The sequence below is a fragment of the Pristiophorus japonicus genome, chromosome 15 (genome assembly GCF_044704955.1).
Source record: "Pristiophorus japonicus isolate sPriJap1 chromosome 15, sPriJap1.hap1, whole genome shotgun sequence".
In the NCBI taxonomy this organism is placed as follows: domain Eukaryota; kingdom Metazoa; phylum Chordata; class Chondrichthyes; family Pristiophoridae; genus Pristiophorus; species Pristiophorus japonicus.
This window is the reverse complement of record NC_091991.1, coordinates 6,088,193-6,108,872: the sequence shown is the minus strand read 5'-3', so window position 1 is coordinate 6,108,872 and position 20,680 is coordinate 6,088,193. Positions and strand designations below refer to the sequence as shown.

At 45.8% G+C, this 20,680-nt stretch overlaps 1 protein-coding gene across 6 annotated transcripts in view; it reads left to right on the top strand.

The window, feature by feature from the left end:
- The window catches only part of osbpl8 (oxysterol binding protein-like 8), a 207,063-nt gene that overhangs the window by 1,907 nt on the left and 184,476 nt on the right, over positions 1–20,680 (top strand). For 5 of the 6 annotated variants that reach the window (XM_070900103.1, XM_070900102.1, XM_070900100.1 and 2 more), the window contains exon 2: positions 18,746–18,837. The exons of the other annotated variant lie outside the window; for it this stretch is intronic. Coding sequence is in view for 3 of the 5 variants with exons in the window: in XM_070900100.1 (XP_070756201.1) it covers positions 18,756–18,837 (82 nt within the window). In the remaining 2 variants the exon portion in view is untranslated. The remainder of the gene's footprint in view (positions 1–18,745; positions 18,838–20,680) is intronic. 6 annotated transcript variants of the gene reach the window in all.

Sequence of the window (20,680 nt, the reverse complement as noted above, 5' to 3'; positions counted from 1 at the left end):
CAAGAACCACAAAGCTAGCCTGCAGGTTACAGCAAGTAATAAGGAAGGCGAATGGCCTGTTGTCCTTTATTGCAAGGGGGTTGCATTATAAGAGCAAGGAAGTCTTGCTACAATTACACAGGGCCTTGGTGAGACCACACTGGAGTACTGTGCACAGTTCTGGTCTCCTTACCTAAGCAAGGATAGACTTCCTTAGATGGGTACCAACGACATAGATAGGACAAAGAAAGATTCTGCCAAATTTAAAAAGCAGAACCACAAAGGTCATAATTTCTGGATTGCTACCTGAGCCACGAGCAAATTTTGCATAGGGTAAATAAGATCAGAGAGTTAAACACATGGCTCAAAGACGGTGTGGAGAAATAGGTTTTGGTTCGTGGGACACTGGCACAGTGCTGGGTTAAGAGGAAGCTGTTCCGTTGGGACGGGCCCCACTTAGACCGTGCTAGGACGAGGATCCTGGCGAATCAAATAACTAGGGCTGTCGAGGGGGTTTAAACTAATTAGTGGGGGGAGGATTCAGATGAGCGAAAATTTAAAAGTCAAAGAATAAGGAGAAGGCAATAGATCAAGGTAGCACTGGGGGAAATGAAAACCAGAGTGTGACAGGAAGGGACAGAATGGAAAAACATAAAGGTGAATCAAAAAATAGGTCAAAGCAGGAAAAAATGGTAAGAAAACAAATTTAAAAGCTCTTTATCTGAATGCACGTAGCATTCGCAATAAAATACATGAGTTGATGACATAAATTGATACAAATGGATATGATCTCAAAGCCATTACAGAGACATGGTTGCAAGGTGACCAGGACTGGGAACTAAATATTCAGGAGTATTTGACAATTCGGAAGGACAGACAGAAAGGAAAAGGAGGCGGGGTAGCACTGTTAATAAACGATGAGATCAGTGCGTTAGTGGGAAATGATACTGGCTCAGAAGATCAAGATGTTGAATCAGTTTGGGTGGAGATAAGGAATAATAAGGGAAAAAGTCACTGGTGGGCGCAGTCTATAGGCCCCCTAACAGTAGCTACACTGGGACGGAGTATAAATCAAGAAATAATGGAGGCTTGTAAAAAAGGAACAGCAATAATCATGGGCGATTTTAACCTTCATATTGATTAGACAAATCAAACTGGCCAGGATAGACTTGAGGAAGAGTTCATAGTGTATCTGGGATAGTTTCCTGCAACAGTATGTTGCGGAACCAACCAGGGAGCGGGCTATCTTTGATCTGGTACTGTGTAATGAGACAGGATTAATAAATGATCAAGTAAAGGATTCTCTCGGAATGAGTGAGCATAACATGGTTGAATTTCAAATTCAGTTGGAGGTTGAGATAGTTGGATCTTAAACCAAGCTTAAATAAAGGAGACTACAAAGGTATTAAGGCAGAGTTGGCCAAAGTGGACTCGGAAAATAGATTAGAGTGGGATGGTTAATAAGCAGTGGCAGACATTTAAGGAGATATTTCATAACTCGCAACAAAAATATATCCCAATATGGCGAAAAGACTAAGAGAAGGGATAACCATCCGTGGCTAACTAAGGAAATAAGGGATGGTATCAAAGTGAAAACAAGGGCATACAATGTGGCCAAGACTAGTGGGAGGCCAGAGAATTGGGAAATTTTTAAAAGCCAGTAAAGAATGACTAAAAAATGATAGAGGGAAGATAGATTATGAAAGTAAATGAACACGAAATATAAAAGAAGATACTAAGAGTTTCTACAGGTACATAAAAAGGAAGAGAGTGGCTAAAGTAAATGTTGGTCCCCTGGAGGATGAGACTGGGGAATTAATAATGGAGAACTGGGAAATGGCAGAGACGTTGAACAAATATTTTGTATCAGTCTTCACAGTAGAAGACACTAAAAACACCCCAATAGGGGATAATCAGGGAGCCATAGGGAGTGAGCAACTTAATACAATCACTATCACGAATGAAGTAGTACTTGGAAAAATAATGGGACTAAAGGCGGACAAGTCTCCTGGACCTGATGGCTTACATCCTAGGGTCTTGAGAAGTGGCTGCAGAGATAGTGGATGCATTGGTTGTAATCTACCAAAATTCCGTGAATTCTGGGGCAGTCCCAGCGGATTGGAAAGCTGCAAATGTAACGTCCCTATTTTAAAAAAAAAAAGAAGGCAGACAAAAAGCAGGCAACTTTTGACCAGTTAGCCTAACATCTGTCATTGATAAAATGCTGGAGTTCATTATTAAGGAAGCAGTAGCGAGACATTGAATTATGCTTTTCCAAATCAAGCAGAGTCAGCATGGTTTTATGAAAGGGAAATCATGTTTGATGAATCTGTTGGAATTCTTTGAGGATGTAACGAGTAGGGTGGATAAGGGGGAACCAGCGGATGTGGTGTATTTGAATTTCCAGAAGGCATTCGATAAGGTGCCACAGAAGAGGTTACAGCACGAGATAAAAGTTCACAGGGTTTGGGGTAATATATTAGCATGGATAGAGGATTGGTTAACTAACAGAAAGCAGAGAGCCATGATAAATGGGTCATTTTCTGGTTGGCAAACAGTAACTAGTGGGGTGCCGCAGGGATCGGTACTGGGTCCTCAACTATTTACAATCTATATTAATGACTTGGATGAAGGGACCGAGTGTAATGTCGATGCTGAGAGGTTGTTTCCACTGGCTGGAGAATCTAGAACCAGGGGGCACAGTCTCAGGATAAGGGGTCGGTCATTCAGGACAGTGATGAGGAGGAATTTCTTCACTCAGAGCATTGTGAATCTTTGGAATTCTCTGCTCCAGAGAGCTGTGGATGCTGAGTTTAATATATTCAAGGCCGAGTTAGATGGATTTTATGGGTCTAGGGGAAATCAAGGGGTCTGGAGATCGGGTGGAAAAGTGGAGTTGAGGTCGAAGATCAGCCATGATCTTATTGAATGGCGGAGCAGGCTCGAGGGGCCTTATGACCTACTCCTGCTTCGAATTCTTACGTTCTTATGTTCTCCTTTTCCTTCTGTTCGGTACCTTTTCCTTTTCTTCTCCCCATTCATTCTCCTCTTCACCTTTTCCATCTTCTCTTCTCCCCCCTATCCTGGGATATTTTCCGTTTGGTTTAAATGCATTTAACATGAAGTACGAATAAATAATTTTAGTTATTACCATTTTTCCCCCCCAAAGATGTGTATATTTTTGGAATAGGCAGGGTCTGGTACTCAAGTTCCAGTCATTAATTTGTGTTTTTATCAACACATGTAAAGTCACATTAAGATTACGTAGTTAACAATTATGCAGCGATTGAGTTTCAATTTATTCATAGTTAGCAAGTTAATTTTGTGTGGGCGTACTGCTAATTTAGGCTGAATTTGAACTGTCATCATCATCATAGACAGTCCCTCGAATCGAGGAAGACTTGCTTCCGCTCAGTGAGTTCTCAGGTGACTGAACAGTCCAATACGGGAATTACAGTCTCTGTCACAGGTGGGACAGACTGGTTGAAGGAAAGGGTGGGTGGGACAGATTTGCCGCACACTCCTTCCGCTGCCCGCGCTTGATTTCTGCACGCTCTCGGCGACGAGACTCGAGATGGTCAGCGCCCTCCCGGATGCTCTTCCTCCACTTAACGCGGTCTTTGGTCAAGACTCCCAGGTGTCGGTGGGGATGTTGCATTTTATCAAGGAAGCTTTGAGGGTATCCTTGAAACATTTCCTCTGCCCACCTGGGGCTCGCTTGCCATGAAGGAGTTCCGAGTAGAGCACTTGCTTTGGGAGTCTTGTGTCAGGCATGCGGACAATGTGGCCCGCCAAACAGAACTGGTCAAGTGTGGTCAGTGCTTCGATGTTGGCCTGATCGAGAACATTTATTTTGGGACGTCTGTCCTCCCAGGGGATTTTCAGGATCTTGCGGAGACAGTGTTGGTGGTATTTCTCCAACGATTTGAAGTGTCTACTGTATTATGGTCCATGTCTCTGAACCATATAGGAGGGTGAGTATCACTACTTGTCCTGCAGCCCATAAGCTCTGTGCCAGATTTGAGGTCCTGGTCTTCAAACACACTCTTCCTCAGGCAACCGAAGGCTGCGCTGGCACACTAAAGGTGGTTTCTGCCCTTGCTGATTGGCTCCCGAGGTATGGAAAGTGGTCCACGTTGTTCAAGGCAGTGCTGTGTGGCGGGGTTGGTGGAGGACCTTTGTCTTATGGCTGTGCAGCTCTACCAACGGCTTAAGGCCGAGGTCCAACAAAACCCCGCGACCGAAAGAATAGATGTTGGTTGGAGAAAGCACAGGAGATTCAGCAGTTGGTCGACAGCCATGACGTGCGAGGATTCTTCACGGCAGTTAAGTCCACCCAAGGCACCACCCCACTGCTGGCCAAGAACGGGGAGACACTCATCAAGGACACAGAGGCAGTCAGGGCCCGCTGGAAGGAACACTTCGAAGATCTTCTGAATCGAGACTCTGCCTTTGACAAGAGTGTCCTCGACTCCATCCCGCAGCATGCGACCCACCACCATCTCAGCAAAATCCCAACCCTGCACGAGGTAGAAAAGGCCATCCGTCAGCTCAAGAACAAGGCATCAGGAGCAGATGGAATCCCCGCTGAGGCAGTAAAGTATGGCGGAGAGGCACTTATGGCACGAATGCATGACCTCATCTCTCATCTGGAAGGCGGAATGCATGCCTGGAGGTCTGGGATGCCGTAATGGTGACCATCTTTAAAAAAAAAAGGAGACAAGTCCGACTGCGGCAACTACAAAGGAATCTCCCTGTTGTCAGCCACTGGGAAAGTCACAGCTAGAATCCTCCTCAACCGTCTTCTCCCTGTGGCTGAGTCACAATTTTAGCTGTAGCATTGGTGCACAGGGCGGATGCTCAAGTGTTGATGTCAGTGTGATCCGACTCTGAAGCAAACTTCTGCTTGGAGTCAGATTGGACCCTGCGGTGTCGCCCCGGGATTACTCTGCAATCGGGTTCGATCCTGACTGGATTTGGACTGCTGCCGCTTTGTGACTTAGCGAAACAATTTGGTTTGCGCCTACTCCACTCTTTAAAGGTAGCTTTAAATTGTCGGTCTCTATTTTAAAGGGAATGTGAGCTGTGGAAATAATTTCATTTAGATTACCTTTTTGTAAATGAGAAATTTTTAGCATCAGAATTGTTTTTCCTTCTTTCAAAGTCTCTCCCCACTGCACCCCCTCATCTCATCTCATCTCTCAAGGTGGCTGACTCTGTATTGGAATCCATTTTTGTCGCAATCCTCAGGATGATCGCCCAAGTGACCTTTATTCACATTTGGATCTTGACCACGAGTGTTGCCAGGCGATTGGGCAGCAAGAGGCATCTCGGCTGAGTTTGATTCTGACTTGTCTTCCAGCAGAGGTCCAGGAATCCTGGCTGGATTTTTCTTCCCCCTAACTGCACGCCAGTGCAACCAGTTGATGCACCCTTACTACCACTCTGCCTTAGAAAAATGTCGGCAAAGACCAGCGATTAAAGTGGGACTTGCTCGATCTGTATCGTGGGAGCTACTCACTGCAGAAACTTGGTATTCAACCTGGGCGTCCTTGTACATGAATCACAAAGTTAGCATGCAGGTGCAGCAAGCAAATGGGTATGTTGGCCTTTATTACAAAAGGATTTGAGTATAAGAGTAAAGACGTCTTACTGCAATTATATAGGGCCCTGGTGAGACCACACCTGGAGTATTGTGTACAGTTTGGGTCTCCTTACCTAAGGAAGGATATACTTGCCATAGAGGGAGTGCAACGAAGGTTCACCAGACTGATTCCTGGGATAGGGGGATGAGGAGCGATTGAGTAGACTAGGTCCATACTCTCTAGCGTTTAGAAGAATGAGCGGGGATCTCATTGAAACATACAAAATTCTCACAGGGCTTGACAGGGTAGATGCAGGGAGGTTGTTTCCCCCCTGGATGGGGAGTCGAGAACCAGGGGTCACAGTCTCAGAATAAGAGGTCGGTCATTTAGGACTGAGATGAGGAGAAATTTCTTCACTCAGAGGGTGGTGAATATTTGGAATTCTTTGCCCCAGAGGGCTGTGGAGGCTCAGTCTTTGAGTATATTCAAGACAGAGATTGATAGATTTTTGGATATTAAGGGAATCAAGGGATATGGGGATAGTGCAGGAAAGTGGAGTTGAAGTCGAAGATCAGCCATGATCTTATTGAATGGTGGAGCAGGCTCAAGGGGCCGAATGGCCTATTCCTGCTCCTAATTCTTATATTCTTGTGAAACGATGACTCATGCAATACATGGCCATGAACTCTTGCTGACTGGCGTTGTAGCATTGTTTGTCACGTAGTCACCTGATGACCACTTCTGCTCGAGCACTCGGAACTGAAACTCCAGCCTGCGGGGGAGTGCGACGAGCTGAGGTGCTCGACAGGCCGAATGGCCGCCACCTGTGCTATAACCATTCTATGATTCTGTGTCTCCCCGCTCTGGTTGAAGGAGGTAAAACGCGGTGCTTCTGAATTATAGTCATTGCCCTGTATTCCAAGCCCTTTGGTTGTGGGTGTCAAAAAAACTGGGAGATATGTTTTCAGGATGTCATATCTACCGCCAGCCCACAGCACACCATCAAAAAATAAAGCAGGCATCATCATAGGCAGTCCCTCGGAATCGAGGAAGACTTGCTTCCACTCTTAAAATGAGTCCTTCGGTGGCTGAAGAGCCCACTACGAGAGCCACAGACTCTGTCACAGGTGGGACAGATAATGGTTGAGGGAAAGGGAGGGTGGGACTGGTTTGCCGCACGCTCCTTCTGCTGCCTGCGCTTGATTTCTGCATGCTCTCGTCGATGAGACTCGAGGTGCTCAGCGCCCTCCTGGATGCACTTCCTCCACTTGGGGCTGTCTTTGGCCAGGGACTCCCAGGTGTCAGTGGGGATGTTGCACTTTATCAGGGAGGCTTTGAGGGTGTCCTTGTAACGTTTCCTTTGGCTACCTTTGGCTCATTTGCCGTGAAAGTGTTCTGAGTGGAGCGCTTGCTTTGGGAGTCTCGTGTCTGGCATGCGGACAATGTGGCCTGCCCAGCGGAGCTGATCAAGTGTGGTCAGTGCTTCATAGTCAACGTATTTACTGAGGCTTCAATGCTGGGAATGTCGGCCTGGTCGAGGATGCTAATGTTGGTGCATCTGTCCTCCCAGGGGATTTGTAGGATCTTGTGGAGATCAGGCGTACACAACAATGCAAGATGCACTTGGGTGCAGAGAGAGGACATCGCTGTTTGTGTTTTTTGTGGCAGTGTTGGCGGGGTGGGGGAAGGAAAGAGGAATTGCTGCCAACACTGGGATGAGGAGTAGGGTGTAGAGAATATTTGGTATTCTGGGTTGTTGATGTTTCTGTAAAACAGCAACTTCAGCACAGCTACAGACAAAGCAACAACATGGCTATCAGAGGTGCGGACTGATTTGTGCTGCACCATTGTTTAGTTTCGCCAGAAGGATGTTATCACCTCTTATCACCAGTCGGTTTCAGGGACAAAACAGATTTATTGCCAAAAATGTATTTCAAGGTGAAAGATAATTGGATTAAAAGGTCAGTGTGAAGCTTCCTAACTTTTTTTAATTTTGTAATCGAGACAACTGAGTGAGTCTGCTGGTTTGTATTGATCTGAAGGGCAGTTTTGTGCTGTGGAGTGTATTCATTGAAAGAGGTTGACACTGCAAAGGCTCGTTTCACTCAGCAACTTGAACCGCCTTCTGACATCGAGGAGTAGATTGTGTAGAGGATTGGGTGAGTCAACATTATCAGACAACAGTGACTACTTTGGTGGAGGAAAATCAGCCGCCATGCTTTCGCACCAGGCCGTGTCTGGTTATGGTCATTGTGTTTTATGTGGGGTTAAAAATATATATATATTTGTGCAAAGGTTTACATGATTGTGGTACAATATATGATGTATTACAGTGTACTGGGAGTTCTGTCAGCTTTGGGTGAGGCTAATCCTTGCCAACTGGCTCGTGCCCAGTGTCACCATTTGTCCTCCACAAGAGCCCCAGGTGAAGGGCTCAGTTTATTGTGCTCCATTGTCCCATGACAGAGGCTCACAGGTTCAGGGTGTCCTGGATCGGCGGTGGTCCACGAGAAAGGCACTGAACCAGATGCCCGACAGAAATAATTACAAGTCTGATCCAATTGGCACAATTTCTAGTCCAGACTGAACGACCTGAAACAATGCCTGACAATGCACCTGTCCCAACCGTTGGGGTCAGAGATGGCCTTGTCCATGACTGAGATCATAGGAATAGGGAAGTCCCATCAGATGGCAGTGAATATGGTCATGAAAGTTTACATGGAGGGAGAAGTTGGAGGAGGATGGGATGGTGGGAGGAGGAGGAGGAGGAGGAGGAGGAGGAGGAGGAGTAGTATTATGGGGGGGGGGGGGAGGAGGGGTGTGGGTGAGGGGGGGGAAGGGCGGGGGTTATGGGGGGGAGGGGGTGGTGGGGGAGGAGGAGGCGGGGTGGGGAGGGGCCGGGAGGAGGGGGGGGGAGAGGAGGGGTGGGGTGGGGTGGTAGGGTGGCAGTGATATTGAGAGAGGGAGCAAGGTGAGTTGAGATGGAGATTGAAATCGCTACGGATGAGGAATTGTGCAGTGCAGAGGCTGAGGGAAGAAAGGAGTGAAGATATCTTGGGGAGAAACTTGGGAGGGTCATGGTGGGAGGCGGTTGACAATGAGAAATGTGAAGGAGATGCAGTGTGATAGAAGTAGTTGCGGTGCTTGAAGGAGCAGAGCATACCCGAGGATTAGGGGGAGTGATGGAGGTGTGATTGGGTGATAAAGACCACACCACCTCTGCAGCACTGAGTGTGGGGACAGATGGTGGAAACTATAGTCGGGTGGGGAGACCTCAGTCAGGGACAAGGTCTGTGTGTGTCTCCCCCCCACCCCCCCACCCCCCCACTCCCCTGCCTCCCCCTCTCCTCCCCCCCTCCTCCCCCCCTTCCAATGAGCCCAGCTTCCAGTCAATGCAATCACCTACAGTATGATTGTGATGGCAAGGGCCTTGTTTGCAAAAGAACTGACATTTTACAGACTGTTGTGTAAAATGTCCATTCTTTCGCAAACAAGGCCCTTGCATTTGGGAGGGAAATGTGGCAAGGGGGTGATAATTATTGATCTGGAAGTGGAACCTCTGCCTTGTGTGCTATTTTTTTCATTGTCTTGGTCGGAAGGCCTCTGGCTTCCACCGGGTGGCTCTCCGAGATAATCTTCTTCGGCAGTCGCCCGGAGTCGAAGATGACTTGCTCCCACACGAACACTGAGTTCTCAGGTGACTGATGAGACCAATCCAGGACCGACAGTCTCTGTCACAGGTGGAGGGACGGGTGGGTGGGGTGCTTGATTTGTCGTGCGCTCCTTCCGCTGTTGGTACTTGGCTTTCACTAGATAATAGGCATTCGAACTCCGCTCAGGCAGGGTGCATGAAGTTATCAGATGTCCGTTCATTAGCCAGTCCCGTGACCAAATTCTGCACTGTGTATTTTTTCTCTATTTGTTGACCGACTGGCATTTTGTTTGAGGCTGTACCTGTTGGAACAAACTCTTCATGGCACATTTGTGATTTCTTTGGAGATCTGCCTGAACCTGAATCCCATGACTCTGTTGCAGAATGTTGATGATTCAGGCTGTGCAATATTTTTGGATAAACAAAGTGTTAATGTTATAAGCCTCTTTCTGGACTGTGCTTCCCTGAGTCTTCCACTGTCTACTCAGAAGGAAATATTTAGGCAGACTCTCGCGGTAGAAGCATTTGCTATTTTCTCATCTTGGGATTTCCGCTTGTACTTCACTGGGGTAGGTTGTGGTTTATCTTGCAGAAGTGTTATCTACCTACCTTGAATTGAGTGCGTCACACGAGCTTGACTGCTGATCCAGAGGTGTTGAAATGGGGATAAGTTAGCTTTGGTCGGAGCTTTTACTGTATTGGAATCGTTTTGATTGGTGCATGATCTTGGTGTAGAGCCGAGTTTGGGCTAGGTTTAGTTAATCCGGTGAAAACAGAAGCTATTATGCTGCCCGGCACTCTACTTTTTCCTTTTATTGGAAGTTGATTTTTCACTAGCTCTTTTGGTCTCTCGTAAAAGTAGCTTAAACAGTGCCATCTTGTACAATGATTGTTGGCAGATTAATCGGATTGTGGAGAAGGTTGTCAGCCAGCCCGGTTGTTTCGTCACCGAATATCCATGTGTGTACACATTCCAGCACCGTTATGTGACATGAATCAGGAGAGGGAATCCTGCCTGATTTTTTTTGTCCCACTGCCTAGCCGTATACCCCAACTACTGCCCTGTCTGAAACTGAGACACCAACCTGGGGGCTTGTAGTCTGTATAGCCTAATATTAGAACATAAGAACATAAGAATTAGGAACAGGAGTAGGCCATCTAGCCCCTCGAGCCTGCTCCGCCATTCAACAAGATCATGGCTGATCTGGCTGTGGACTCAGCTCCACTTACCCGCCCGCTCCCCATAACCCTTAATTCCCTTATTGGTTAAAAATTTATCTCTCTGTGATTTGAATATATTCAATGAGCTCGCCTTAACTGCTTCTTTGGGCAGAGAATTCCACAGATTCACAACCCTCTGGGAGAAGAAATTCCTTCTCAACTCGGTTTTAAATTGGCTCCCCCTGTATTTTGAGGCTGTGCCCCCTAGTTCTAGTCTCCCCGACCAGTGGAAACAACCTCTCTGTCTCTATCTTGTCTATCCCTTTCATTATTTTAAATGTTTCTATAAGATCACCCCTCATCCTTCTGAGCTCCGAGTAAAGACCCAGTCTACTCAATCTATCATCATAAGGTAACCCCCTCATCTCTGGAATCAGCCTAGTGAATCGTCTCTGTACCTCCTCCAAAGCTAGTATATCCTTCCTTAAGTAAGGTGGCTAAAACCATACGCAGTACTCCAGGTGCGGCCTCACTAATACCCTGTACAGTTGCAGCAGGACCTCCCTGCTTTTGTACTCCATCCCTCTCGCAATGAAGGCCAAATTTCCATTCGCCTTCCTGATTACCTGCTGCACCTGCAAACTAACTTTTTGGGATTCTAAAAGAGTTTCATACACAAGAACCCCCAGGTCCCTCTGCACCTCAGCATGTTGTAATTTCTCCCCATTCAAATAATATTCCCTTTTACTGCTTTTTTTTCCAAGGTGGATGACCTCACATTTTCCGACATTGTATTCCATCTGCCAAACCTTAGCCCATTCGCTTAACCTATCCAAATCTCTTTGCAGCCTCTCTGTGTCCTCTACACAACCCGCTCTCCCACTAATCTTTGTGTCATCTGCAAATTTTGTTTCACTACACTCTGTCCCCTCTTCCAGGTCATATATGTATATTGTAAACAGTTGTGGTCCCAGCACCGATCCCTGTGGCACACCACTAACCACCGATTTCCAACCCGAAAAGGACCCATTTATCCCGACTCTCTGCTTTCTGTTAGCCAGCCAATTCTCTATCCATGCTAATACATTTCCTCTGACTCCGCGTACCTTTATCTTCTGCAGTAATCTTTTGTGTGGCACCTTATCGAATGCCTTTTGGAAATCTAAATACACCACATCCATCGGTACACCTCTATTGCACCACGTCATGATCCCGGCCAATATTGATCCCTCAAGCAACTCCTAAAGTAGATTATCTGGTCATTACATTGTTGTTCATGGGACATAACATCAGAACTAGGCAGAGGAGCAGGCCATTCGGCCCCTTGAGCCTGCTCCGCCATTCAATAAGATCATGGCTGATCATCTAGCTCAACTCCACTTTCCTGCACTATCCCCATATCCCTTGATATCCACTTGCTGTGCGCTAATTAGCTGCCGCGCTTCCTACGTTACAACAATGACTGCACTTTGAAAAGGCTGTGAAGCACCTCGGGACCTCCTGAGGTCATGAAAGGCGCTATATAAATGCAAGCTCTTTCTTGCATGCAGTCCGTGCTGTTATTTTTTTCTCTTAATGGACTATAAAGCACAGAATGAAGAACAAATTTATTCGACCACTATCGTGGACTTAGCTCACCTATTTTAAGTAGAATGAAAGGCAAGAGGGAGCACCTTTTTGTTTAACGTACACTTTCTTTCCCCCTCCCAATTCATAAAAGAAAATATGATTTACAAAAGATGTGATTCTGGGAAATGATAGCTCGAATATCTTAATTCCCTCATCCAGAACCATAACTTCCCAGGGTTTTGCAGCTCTGGCACAGCTATTGGACCATTCTGAAGTAGTTGTCCCTGCGTTTTCTCGTGAAGCCGCTCCGAGTCAGGCAAAGAGAGCGAGAACTCCAGAATGCCGTGCTCAGTGGGCAGCACCCTCGCCTCGGAGTCAGACAATTGTGGGTTCAAATCCCATTTCAGAGACTTGAGTACAAAAATCTAGGCTGCAACCTAGTTCATTGCTGAGGGAACGCTGCACTGTCAGAGGTGCCCTCTTTCAGACGAGACGTTAAACTGACGTCTGCTCTCTCCAGTGCATGTAAAAGATCCCATGACACTATTTCGAAGAAGAGCAGGGGAGTTCTCCCCGGTGCCCTGGACCAATATTTATCTCTCAATCAACATCACTAAAATAGATCATCTGGTCATTATCACATTGCTGTTTGTGGGCGCTTGCTGTGCGCAAATTGGTTGCCGCGTTTCCCAGATTGCAACAGTGACTACACTTCAAAAAGTACTTCATTGGCTGTAGAGCGCTTTGGCATGCCTGGTGGTCGTGAAAGGCGCTATATTAATGCAAGTCTGTCTTCGATTCCTTCATGTGTCTCAGTATCTCATACTAGGACAAACTGCAGTTCAGTTTACCAACTCACTCTGGGGAGTTAACATCCTGAGGATGATAACTCGCTGCTTTTTATACTGCCCCAGTTCCTGGAAACACAAGTCTTGTGTAGCTGACTGCAAACTGCTCCGAGTCGTGAGGACTGACACCCAGAAAGATGCAAATAGTCTCGACAAATCACTGTTCATTCGCCTCATTCTTTGTCACCCCAGTGCCTGTAATTATCTTTGCTTGGCTGCATTTCTAATCAGTTCTCACGTTACTTTGCTGTGAAAAGTGATCAACTCAAATTTATAATTGTTGCTAACCCTGTTTTTTTTTGTCTCCCCCACCCCCCCCCCCCGCCCCTCCCACCACCTATTTGCATTTCCTCTTTCCTTCACACCCCTCCCCACCCCAACACACTGCCACATCCGATCCGAGAGGTGCTGTGTCAGTTGCTGCTTGTATATCGTTCTTTGTCTATAAGCATGCGTATATTGCGGCCAGTCAGTCCAAAGCTACAGGAGTTTGAGATTGGCAGTGAGGGAAGGTTTATTTTTACAGGAGACCAGCTAGCTGCATGTTACAGAACTAAATGTGGGAGAGTGGTTCAGTTAGCTTGCTCTTCTGTGACCTGATTTTTTCTATTCGTTCATGGATTGTAGCTTGAGAAAGTGGTGTGAGCTGCCGCCTTGAACCATTGCAGTCCGTGTGGTGAAGGTGCTCCTACAGTGTTGTTGGAAAGGAAGTTCCAGGATTTTGACCCAGCGACGATGAAGGAACGGCCGATATATTTCCCAGTCGGGATGGTGTGTGACTGGGAGGGGAACGTGGAGGTGGTGGTGTTCCCATGCGCCTGCTGCCCTTGTCCTTCTAGGTGGTAGAGGTCGTGGTTTTGGGAGGTGCTGTCGAAGAAGCCTTGGCGAGTTGCTGCAGTGCATCTTGTAGATGGTGCACACTGCAGCCACGGTGCGCCGGTGGTGGAGGGAGTGAATGTTGAAGGTGGTGGATGGGGTGCCGATCAAGCGGCTGCTTGGTCCATCTGCAATGTAAAAGCAGCTCATGAATGGTATCTGGGTCCTTCCACTGTGGGCTGCTTATAGATCTCTCAAACCTAGTGAAAGACAGACTTGGATTTATATAATGCTTCATCATTTGTCTCAAACACTTCACATACACTGAATTTCTTCGAGATGAATAGCTCTTAATTGGGCAAAATGCATCTTGACAATCCGCTTGAACGAGCGGACAAGACCTCGGTTTAATACAAAACCAAACACTGCAAATGCAGGAAATCTGAAATAAAAACAGCAAATACTGGAGACACTCAGCAGGTCAGGCAGCATCTGTGGTGAGAGAAACAATATTAATGTTTCAGGTCGATGGCCTTTCTATTCTGCCTGGTGTGCTGAGTATTTCCAGCATTTTCTGTTTTTATGACCTTGGTTTAATGTCTCATTCAAAGGCTGACAATGGGGCACTAACTCAGCACTGCACTGAGTGTCAGCCTAGGATATATACTCAAGTTGTGTTGTGGGACTTGAAGCCACAACCTTCTGACAGAAGCTGAGCAAAGCTGGCCCACAAGTAACATGGGAACACAAAATTTGCTGCACAGATTCCCAGGTACATCCCCCACCTGAGCAAACGGTACTGATGTTGGAACTGGTTGTTGGTTTCAATAAATACTTAATATCGCACGAGGGCCATGAAATGCAAACATGTATTATTCAGTAGTAATATTGAATTACATTGAATTTATAGCACAGAAACAGGCCATTCGGCCCAACTGGTCTGCGCCAGTCTTTATGCTCCACAGGAGCCTCCTCCCACCCTACTTCATCTATCCCAATCAGCATATCCTTCTATTCCTTTAAGAACATAAGAAATAGGAGCAGGAGTAGGCCATACGGCACCTCAAGCCTGCTCCGCCATTTAATACGATCATGGCTGATCTGATCATGGAAGCAGGTCCACTTCCCTGCCCGCTCTCCATAACCTCTTAATCTCTTATCGGTTAAGAAACTGTCGATCTCTGCCTTAAATATATTCAATGACCCAGCTTCCACAGCTCTCTGAGGCAGCGAATTCCACAGATGTACTTATCGAGTTTCCCTTGGGAGGAGGTTCATGTGGAGCATTGACCAGTTGTGCCGAATGGATTGTTTGTGCTGTTAATTTTGTGAATATGGTAAAGAAGATTGATTTAAATGGCTGTAGCTGCAACCAATTTTTTAATGTAATCTCTGGTTTGATTTGTTTTGCTCTGCATGCCATGTTGTGTTTGGGTGTCTGCCTTGGCTCAGTGGGCAGCACTTTGCTCTCCGAGTCAGAAAGTCATGCGTTCAAGTCCCACTTCAGTGACTAGAATACAAAATCTAGCTTGACGCTCCAGTGCAGTGCTGAGGGAGTGTTGTACTGTCGGAGGTACCGTCTTTAGGGTGAAACGTTAAACCGTCAGCCCGCTCACGCATACTAAAAGATTCCACAGGTCTATTTTGAAGAAGAGCGGAGGAGTTACATAGAAACATAGAAACATAGAAAATAGGTGCAGGAGTAGGCCATTCGGCCCTTCTAGCCTGCACCGCCATTCAATGAGTTCATGGCTGAACATTCAACTTCAGTATCCCATTCCTGCTTTCTCGCCATACCCCTTGATCCCCCTAGCAGTAAGGACCTCATCTAACTCCTTTTTGAATATATTTAGTGAATTGGCCTCAACAACTTTCTGTGGTAGAGAATTCCACAGGTTCACCACTCTCTGGGTGAAGAAGTTCCTCCGCATCTCGGTCCTAAATGGCTTACCCCTTATCCTTAGACTGTGACCCCTGGTTCTGGACTTCCCCAACATTGGGAACATTCTTCCTGCATCTAACCTGTCTAACCCCGTCAGAATTTTATATGTTTCTATGAGGTCCCCTCTCATTCTTCTGAACTCCAGTGAATACAAGCCCAGTTGATCCAGTCTTTCTTGATAGGTCAGTCCCGCCATCCCGGGAATCAGTCTGGTGAACCTTCGCTGCACTCCCTCAATAGCAAGAATGTCCTTCCTCAGGTTAGGAGACCAAAACTGTACACAATACTCCAGGTGTGGCCTCACCAATGCCCTGTACAACTGTAGCAACACCTCCCTGCCCCTGTACTCAAATCCCCTTGCTATGAAGGCCAACATGCCATTTGCTTTCTTAACCGCCTGCTGCACCTGCATGCCAACCTTCAATGACTGATGTACCATGACACCCAGGTCTCTTTGCACCTCCCCTTTTCCTAATCTGTCACCATTCAGATAATAGTCTGTCTCTCTGTTTTTACCACCAAAGTGGATAACCTCACATTTATCCACATTATACTTCATCTGCCATGCATTTGCCCACTCACCTAACCTATCCAAGTCGCTCTGCAGCCTCACAGCATCCTCCTCGCAGCTCACACTGCCACCCAACTTAGTGTCATCCGCAAATTTGGAGATACTACATTTAATCCCCTCATCTAAATCATTAATGTATAGTGTAAACAGCTGGGGCCCCAGCACAGAACCTTGCGGTACCCCAGTGTCCTGGCCAATATTTATCCCTCAATCAACATCACCAAAATATTATCTGGTCATTATCACATTGCTGTTTGTGGGAGCTTGCTGTGCGTAAATTGACTGCTACGTTTCCTATGTTACAACAGTGACTACACTTCAAAAATACTTCATTGGCCGTAAAGCGCTTTGAGATGTCCGGTGGTCAAGAAAGATACAATAGAAATGAAAGCCTTTTTTTGTTTAGCTGCCTTGGGCCCTGGTTTGACACTGTTTCACACACATGCAGAGCAGATTCCAATCGACTGTCGCGCTTTGAATACAAGAATGAAGTTTGTACAACAGCTGACTGAACAGCAGAAACCAAGGTGGTCTGGCAGCCAATCTGTGCGCTGTTTTTAAGCTTTAATCTTAGTTTTAAAAAGTAATTTTTCATGTGTTGTAGTTGTATCACCACCTTTGCCATTTGACACCAGTTGCAAATATGTCTATAAAGTACCCTTTTTATTGATTGAGAAAAGGTGGTTTTCAATCTAACCTCAAAGTTAAAGATTGCTGCTCTGGCACAGTACATAAAAGTTAAAACTGATAAGATATCCTGTATTCACTTAGTTTGCACAGTCCAAAATGTCTTGTAGGATAGCAGCTTGTAAGAATAAACAGTAGTCCCGGGTAATGGTGGGAACACATTACAGCAGCTGTGGAGAGAACAGACTAGTTCGAATACAAATAGCATTGATGCATTTAAGGGGGAAGCGAGGTAAGTACATGAGGGGGCAAGGAATAGAAGATTGTGCTGATGGAGTTAGATGCAGCTGGGTGGGAGGAGGCTCGTGTGGAGCATAAATACTGGCATAGACCTGCTGAGCTGCGTGGCCGGTTTGTGTGCTGTAAATTCTATGTAGTGTGTGTGTGTAAATATATGTATAAAAAACAAAAGGCCAATACATTGAGCAGTCACGAGTGGGATATTGTCACAAACCATCTCAGTCAAATAATGGGCAGAAACATTAAGACATTGCAAAGATAAAGGGTGTGTAAATATCTAAGGAAGTGAGAGGCCTGGGGAACTGAGATAATGGAGAGCTGGAAATAGCAAGCACAAATATTTAACATCCCACAAAGAGATGCTGCAGTAGAATTTCTTAGTTTAGTTTTATTCGAGGTTGAGAGTTATGAGCATTTTAAAATGGTGGCTCTCCATAAGAAGGCGGTAAGAACAGAGGTGAATCACGTTTAATTTGTTCATGCAATTTCTTGGTACTTAAATAATGTGGCACTTACCCAGCAATTGGTTTAACTACACGTAATGAATTATCAATCACCTTCAAAAAATGTTTTACATTTATATAGCACCTTTCAAATCCAAAGGACGTCCCAAGGCGCTATACAGCCAATACATTTTGGAATGTAGTCACTGTTGTAATGTGGGAAACGCAGCATTCAATTTACACACAGCAATGACCCAGATCATCTTTTTTTTGTGATGTTGATTGAGGGATAAATATTGGCCCCAGGATACCGGGGATAACTCCCCTGCTCTTCTTCGAAATAATGCCATAGGATATTTTTACATCCACCTGTGGAGGCAGACGGGGCCTCGGTTTAACGTCTCATCCGAAAGACGGCACCTCCGACAGTGCAGCTCTCACTCAGTACTGCACTGGGAGTGTCGGCCTAGATTTTGTGCTCAAGTGTCTGGAGTATAGCTTGTACCCCATCCTTACGAGTTTTAAGATTTTAAGAGGACCTGTTGGTTGAAAGGATTGTTGTTGATGAGCTGACCCACAAACCTGTGCAAAATGGCTGCAATGCAGTCAAGAAGGGCGACTCCAAAACTCTAGTTTTGAGACATGAACCCAGGCTGCTTGCGATATATTAAAAGGACCTGACTGCTGCACCGAAGTAAACAGTTGCGCATGCGCAGTGCCATTGGTTCGTTTGGTGGTTCTCATCGGACGTTCCATAGATTGGTGAGGGTGAAAGGAGGGGAGGGAGTGGGGGAGAGATCGCTGCTGCCAAACTGAGCTGCGTCAGGATAAGATAATTAAAATTAAAAGTTGAAATAACATTTATGCGCTGGGGGAAGTGTGATGCGATGTGCCGAACTGAAGAAAAAAAAAATTTAAACATTTATGTGCAGAATTCTGCACTGCTTCTGGTTCGTTGACAGCAGTCACTCTGATGTTAGGAATCGTTGGCAGCAGTCACTCCAATGTTAGGAATCGTTGGCAGCAGTCACTCCAATGTTAAAATGCTCAAATGAAAATAGGGCATTTGATGGACAGCATTTAAAATATGGTAGATGTTTACATTTAAAACTTAAGTGGTGCTGGCTTAATGAATGTTATAATTTTGACTTAAAACTCCTTTGGAGTAAAAATTGATTCAGTATAGAAGCTAGCGTCAATGACCAAATTATAAATTCTCACTCCTTCCAATTTTCTCCCCTTCTATCCGAAGGCACTGACTCATGTCAGGAGACACTTCCATGGATGCTGGTCATTCTCCGGTAGTCCGCCCAAGTGGCCATTCATCATGTGTAAGCCTAGACGGTGAGTTTTGACAGGCTATTTGCTTAAACAAAGGGGACTACAGTGGGATGAGGGCAGAGTTGGCTCAAGTAGACTGGAAACACAGACGAAATGGTGGCACAATTGAGGAACAGTGGAGGACTTTTAAGGAGCTCTTTCATAGTGCTCAACAAAAATATATTCCAGTGAAAAAGAAGGGCGGTAAGAGAAGGGATAACCAGCCGTGGATAACCAAGGAAATAAAGGAGAGTATCAAATTAAAAACCAACGCGTATAAGGTGGCCAAGGTTAGTGGGAAACTAGAAGATTGGGAAAATTTTAAACGACAGCAAAGAATGACTAAGAAAGCAATAAAGAAAGGAAAGATAGATTACGAAGGTAAACTTGCGCAAAACATAAAAACGGATAGTAAAAGCTTTTACAGATATATAAAATGGAAAAGAGTGATTAAAGTAAATGTTGGTCCCTTAGAAGATGAGAAGGGGGATTTAATAATGGGAAATGTGGAAATGGCTGAGACCTTAAACAATTATTTTGCTTCGGTCTTCACAGTGGAAGACACAGAAACCATGCCAGAAATTGCTGGTCACAGGAATGTGGGAAGGGAGGACCTTGAGACAATCACTATCACTAGGGGGGTAGTGCTGGACAGGCTAATGGGACTCAAGGTAGACAAGTCCCCTGGTCCTGTTGAAATGCATCCCAGGGTATTAAGAGATGGCGGAAGTTATAGCAGATGCATTTGTTATAATCTACCAAAATTCTCTGGACTCTGGGGAGGTACCAGCGGATTGGAAAGCAGCTAATGTAACGCCTCTGTTTAAAAAAGGGGGCAGACAAAAGGCAGGTAACTATAGGCCGGTTAGTTTAACATCTGTAGTGGGGAAAATGCTTGAAACTATCATTAAGGAAGAAATAGCAGGACATCGAGATAGGAATAGTGCAATCAAGCAGACGCAGCATGGATTCATGAAGGGGAAATCATGTTGATCTAATTTACTGGAATTCTTTGAGGATATAACGAGCATGGTGGATAGAGGTGTACCGATGGATGTGGTGTATTTAGATTTTCAAAAGGCATTCGATAAGGTGCCACACAAAAGGTTACTGCAGAAGATAAAGGTATGCGGAGTCAGTGGAAATGTATTAGCATGGATAGAGAATTGGCTGGCTAATAGTCTGGATAAATGGGTCCTTTTCGGGTTGGAAATCGGTGGTTCGTGGTGTGCCGCAGGGATCGGTGCTGGGACCACAACTGTTTACAATATACATAGATGACCTGGAAGAGGGGACAGAGTGTAGTGTAACAAAATTTGCAGATGACACAAAGATTAGTGGGAAAGCGGGTTGTGTAGAGGACACAGAGAGGCTGCAAAAAGATTTAGATAGGTTAAGCGAATGGGCTAAGATTTGGCAGATGGAATACAATGTCGGAAAGTGTGAGGTCATCCACCTTGGGGAAAAAAAACAGTAAAAGGGAATATTATTTGAATGGGGAGAAATTACAACATGCTGCGGTGCAGAGGGACCTGGGGGTCCTTGTGCATGAATCCCAAAAAGTTAGTTTGCAGGTGCAGCAGGTAATCAGGAAGGCGAATGGAATGTTGGCCTTCATTGCGAGAGGGATGGAGTACAAAAGCAGGGAGGTCCTGCTGCAACTGTACAGGGTATTGGTGAGGCCGCACCTGGAGTACTGCGTGCAGTTTTGGTCACCTTACTTAAGGAAGGATATACTGGCTTTGGAGGGGGTACAGAGACGATTCACTAGGCTGATTCCGGAGATGAGGGGGTTACCTTATGATGATAGATTGAGTAGACTGGGTCTTTACTCGTTGGAGTTCAGAAGGATGAGGGGTGATCTTAT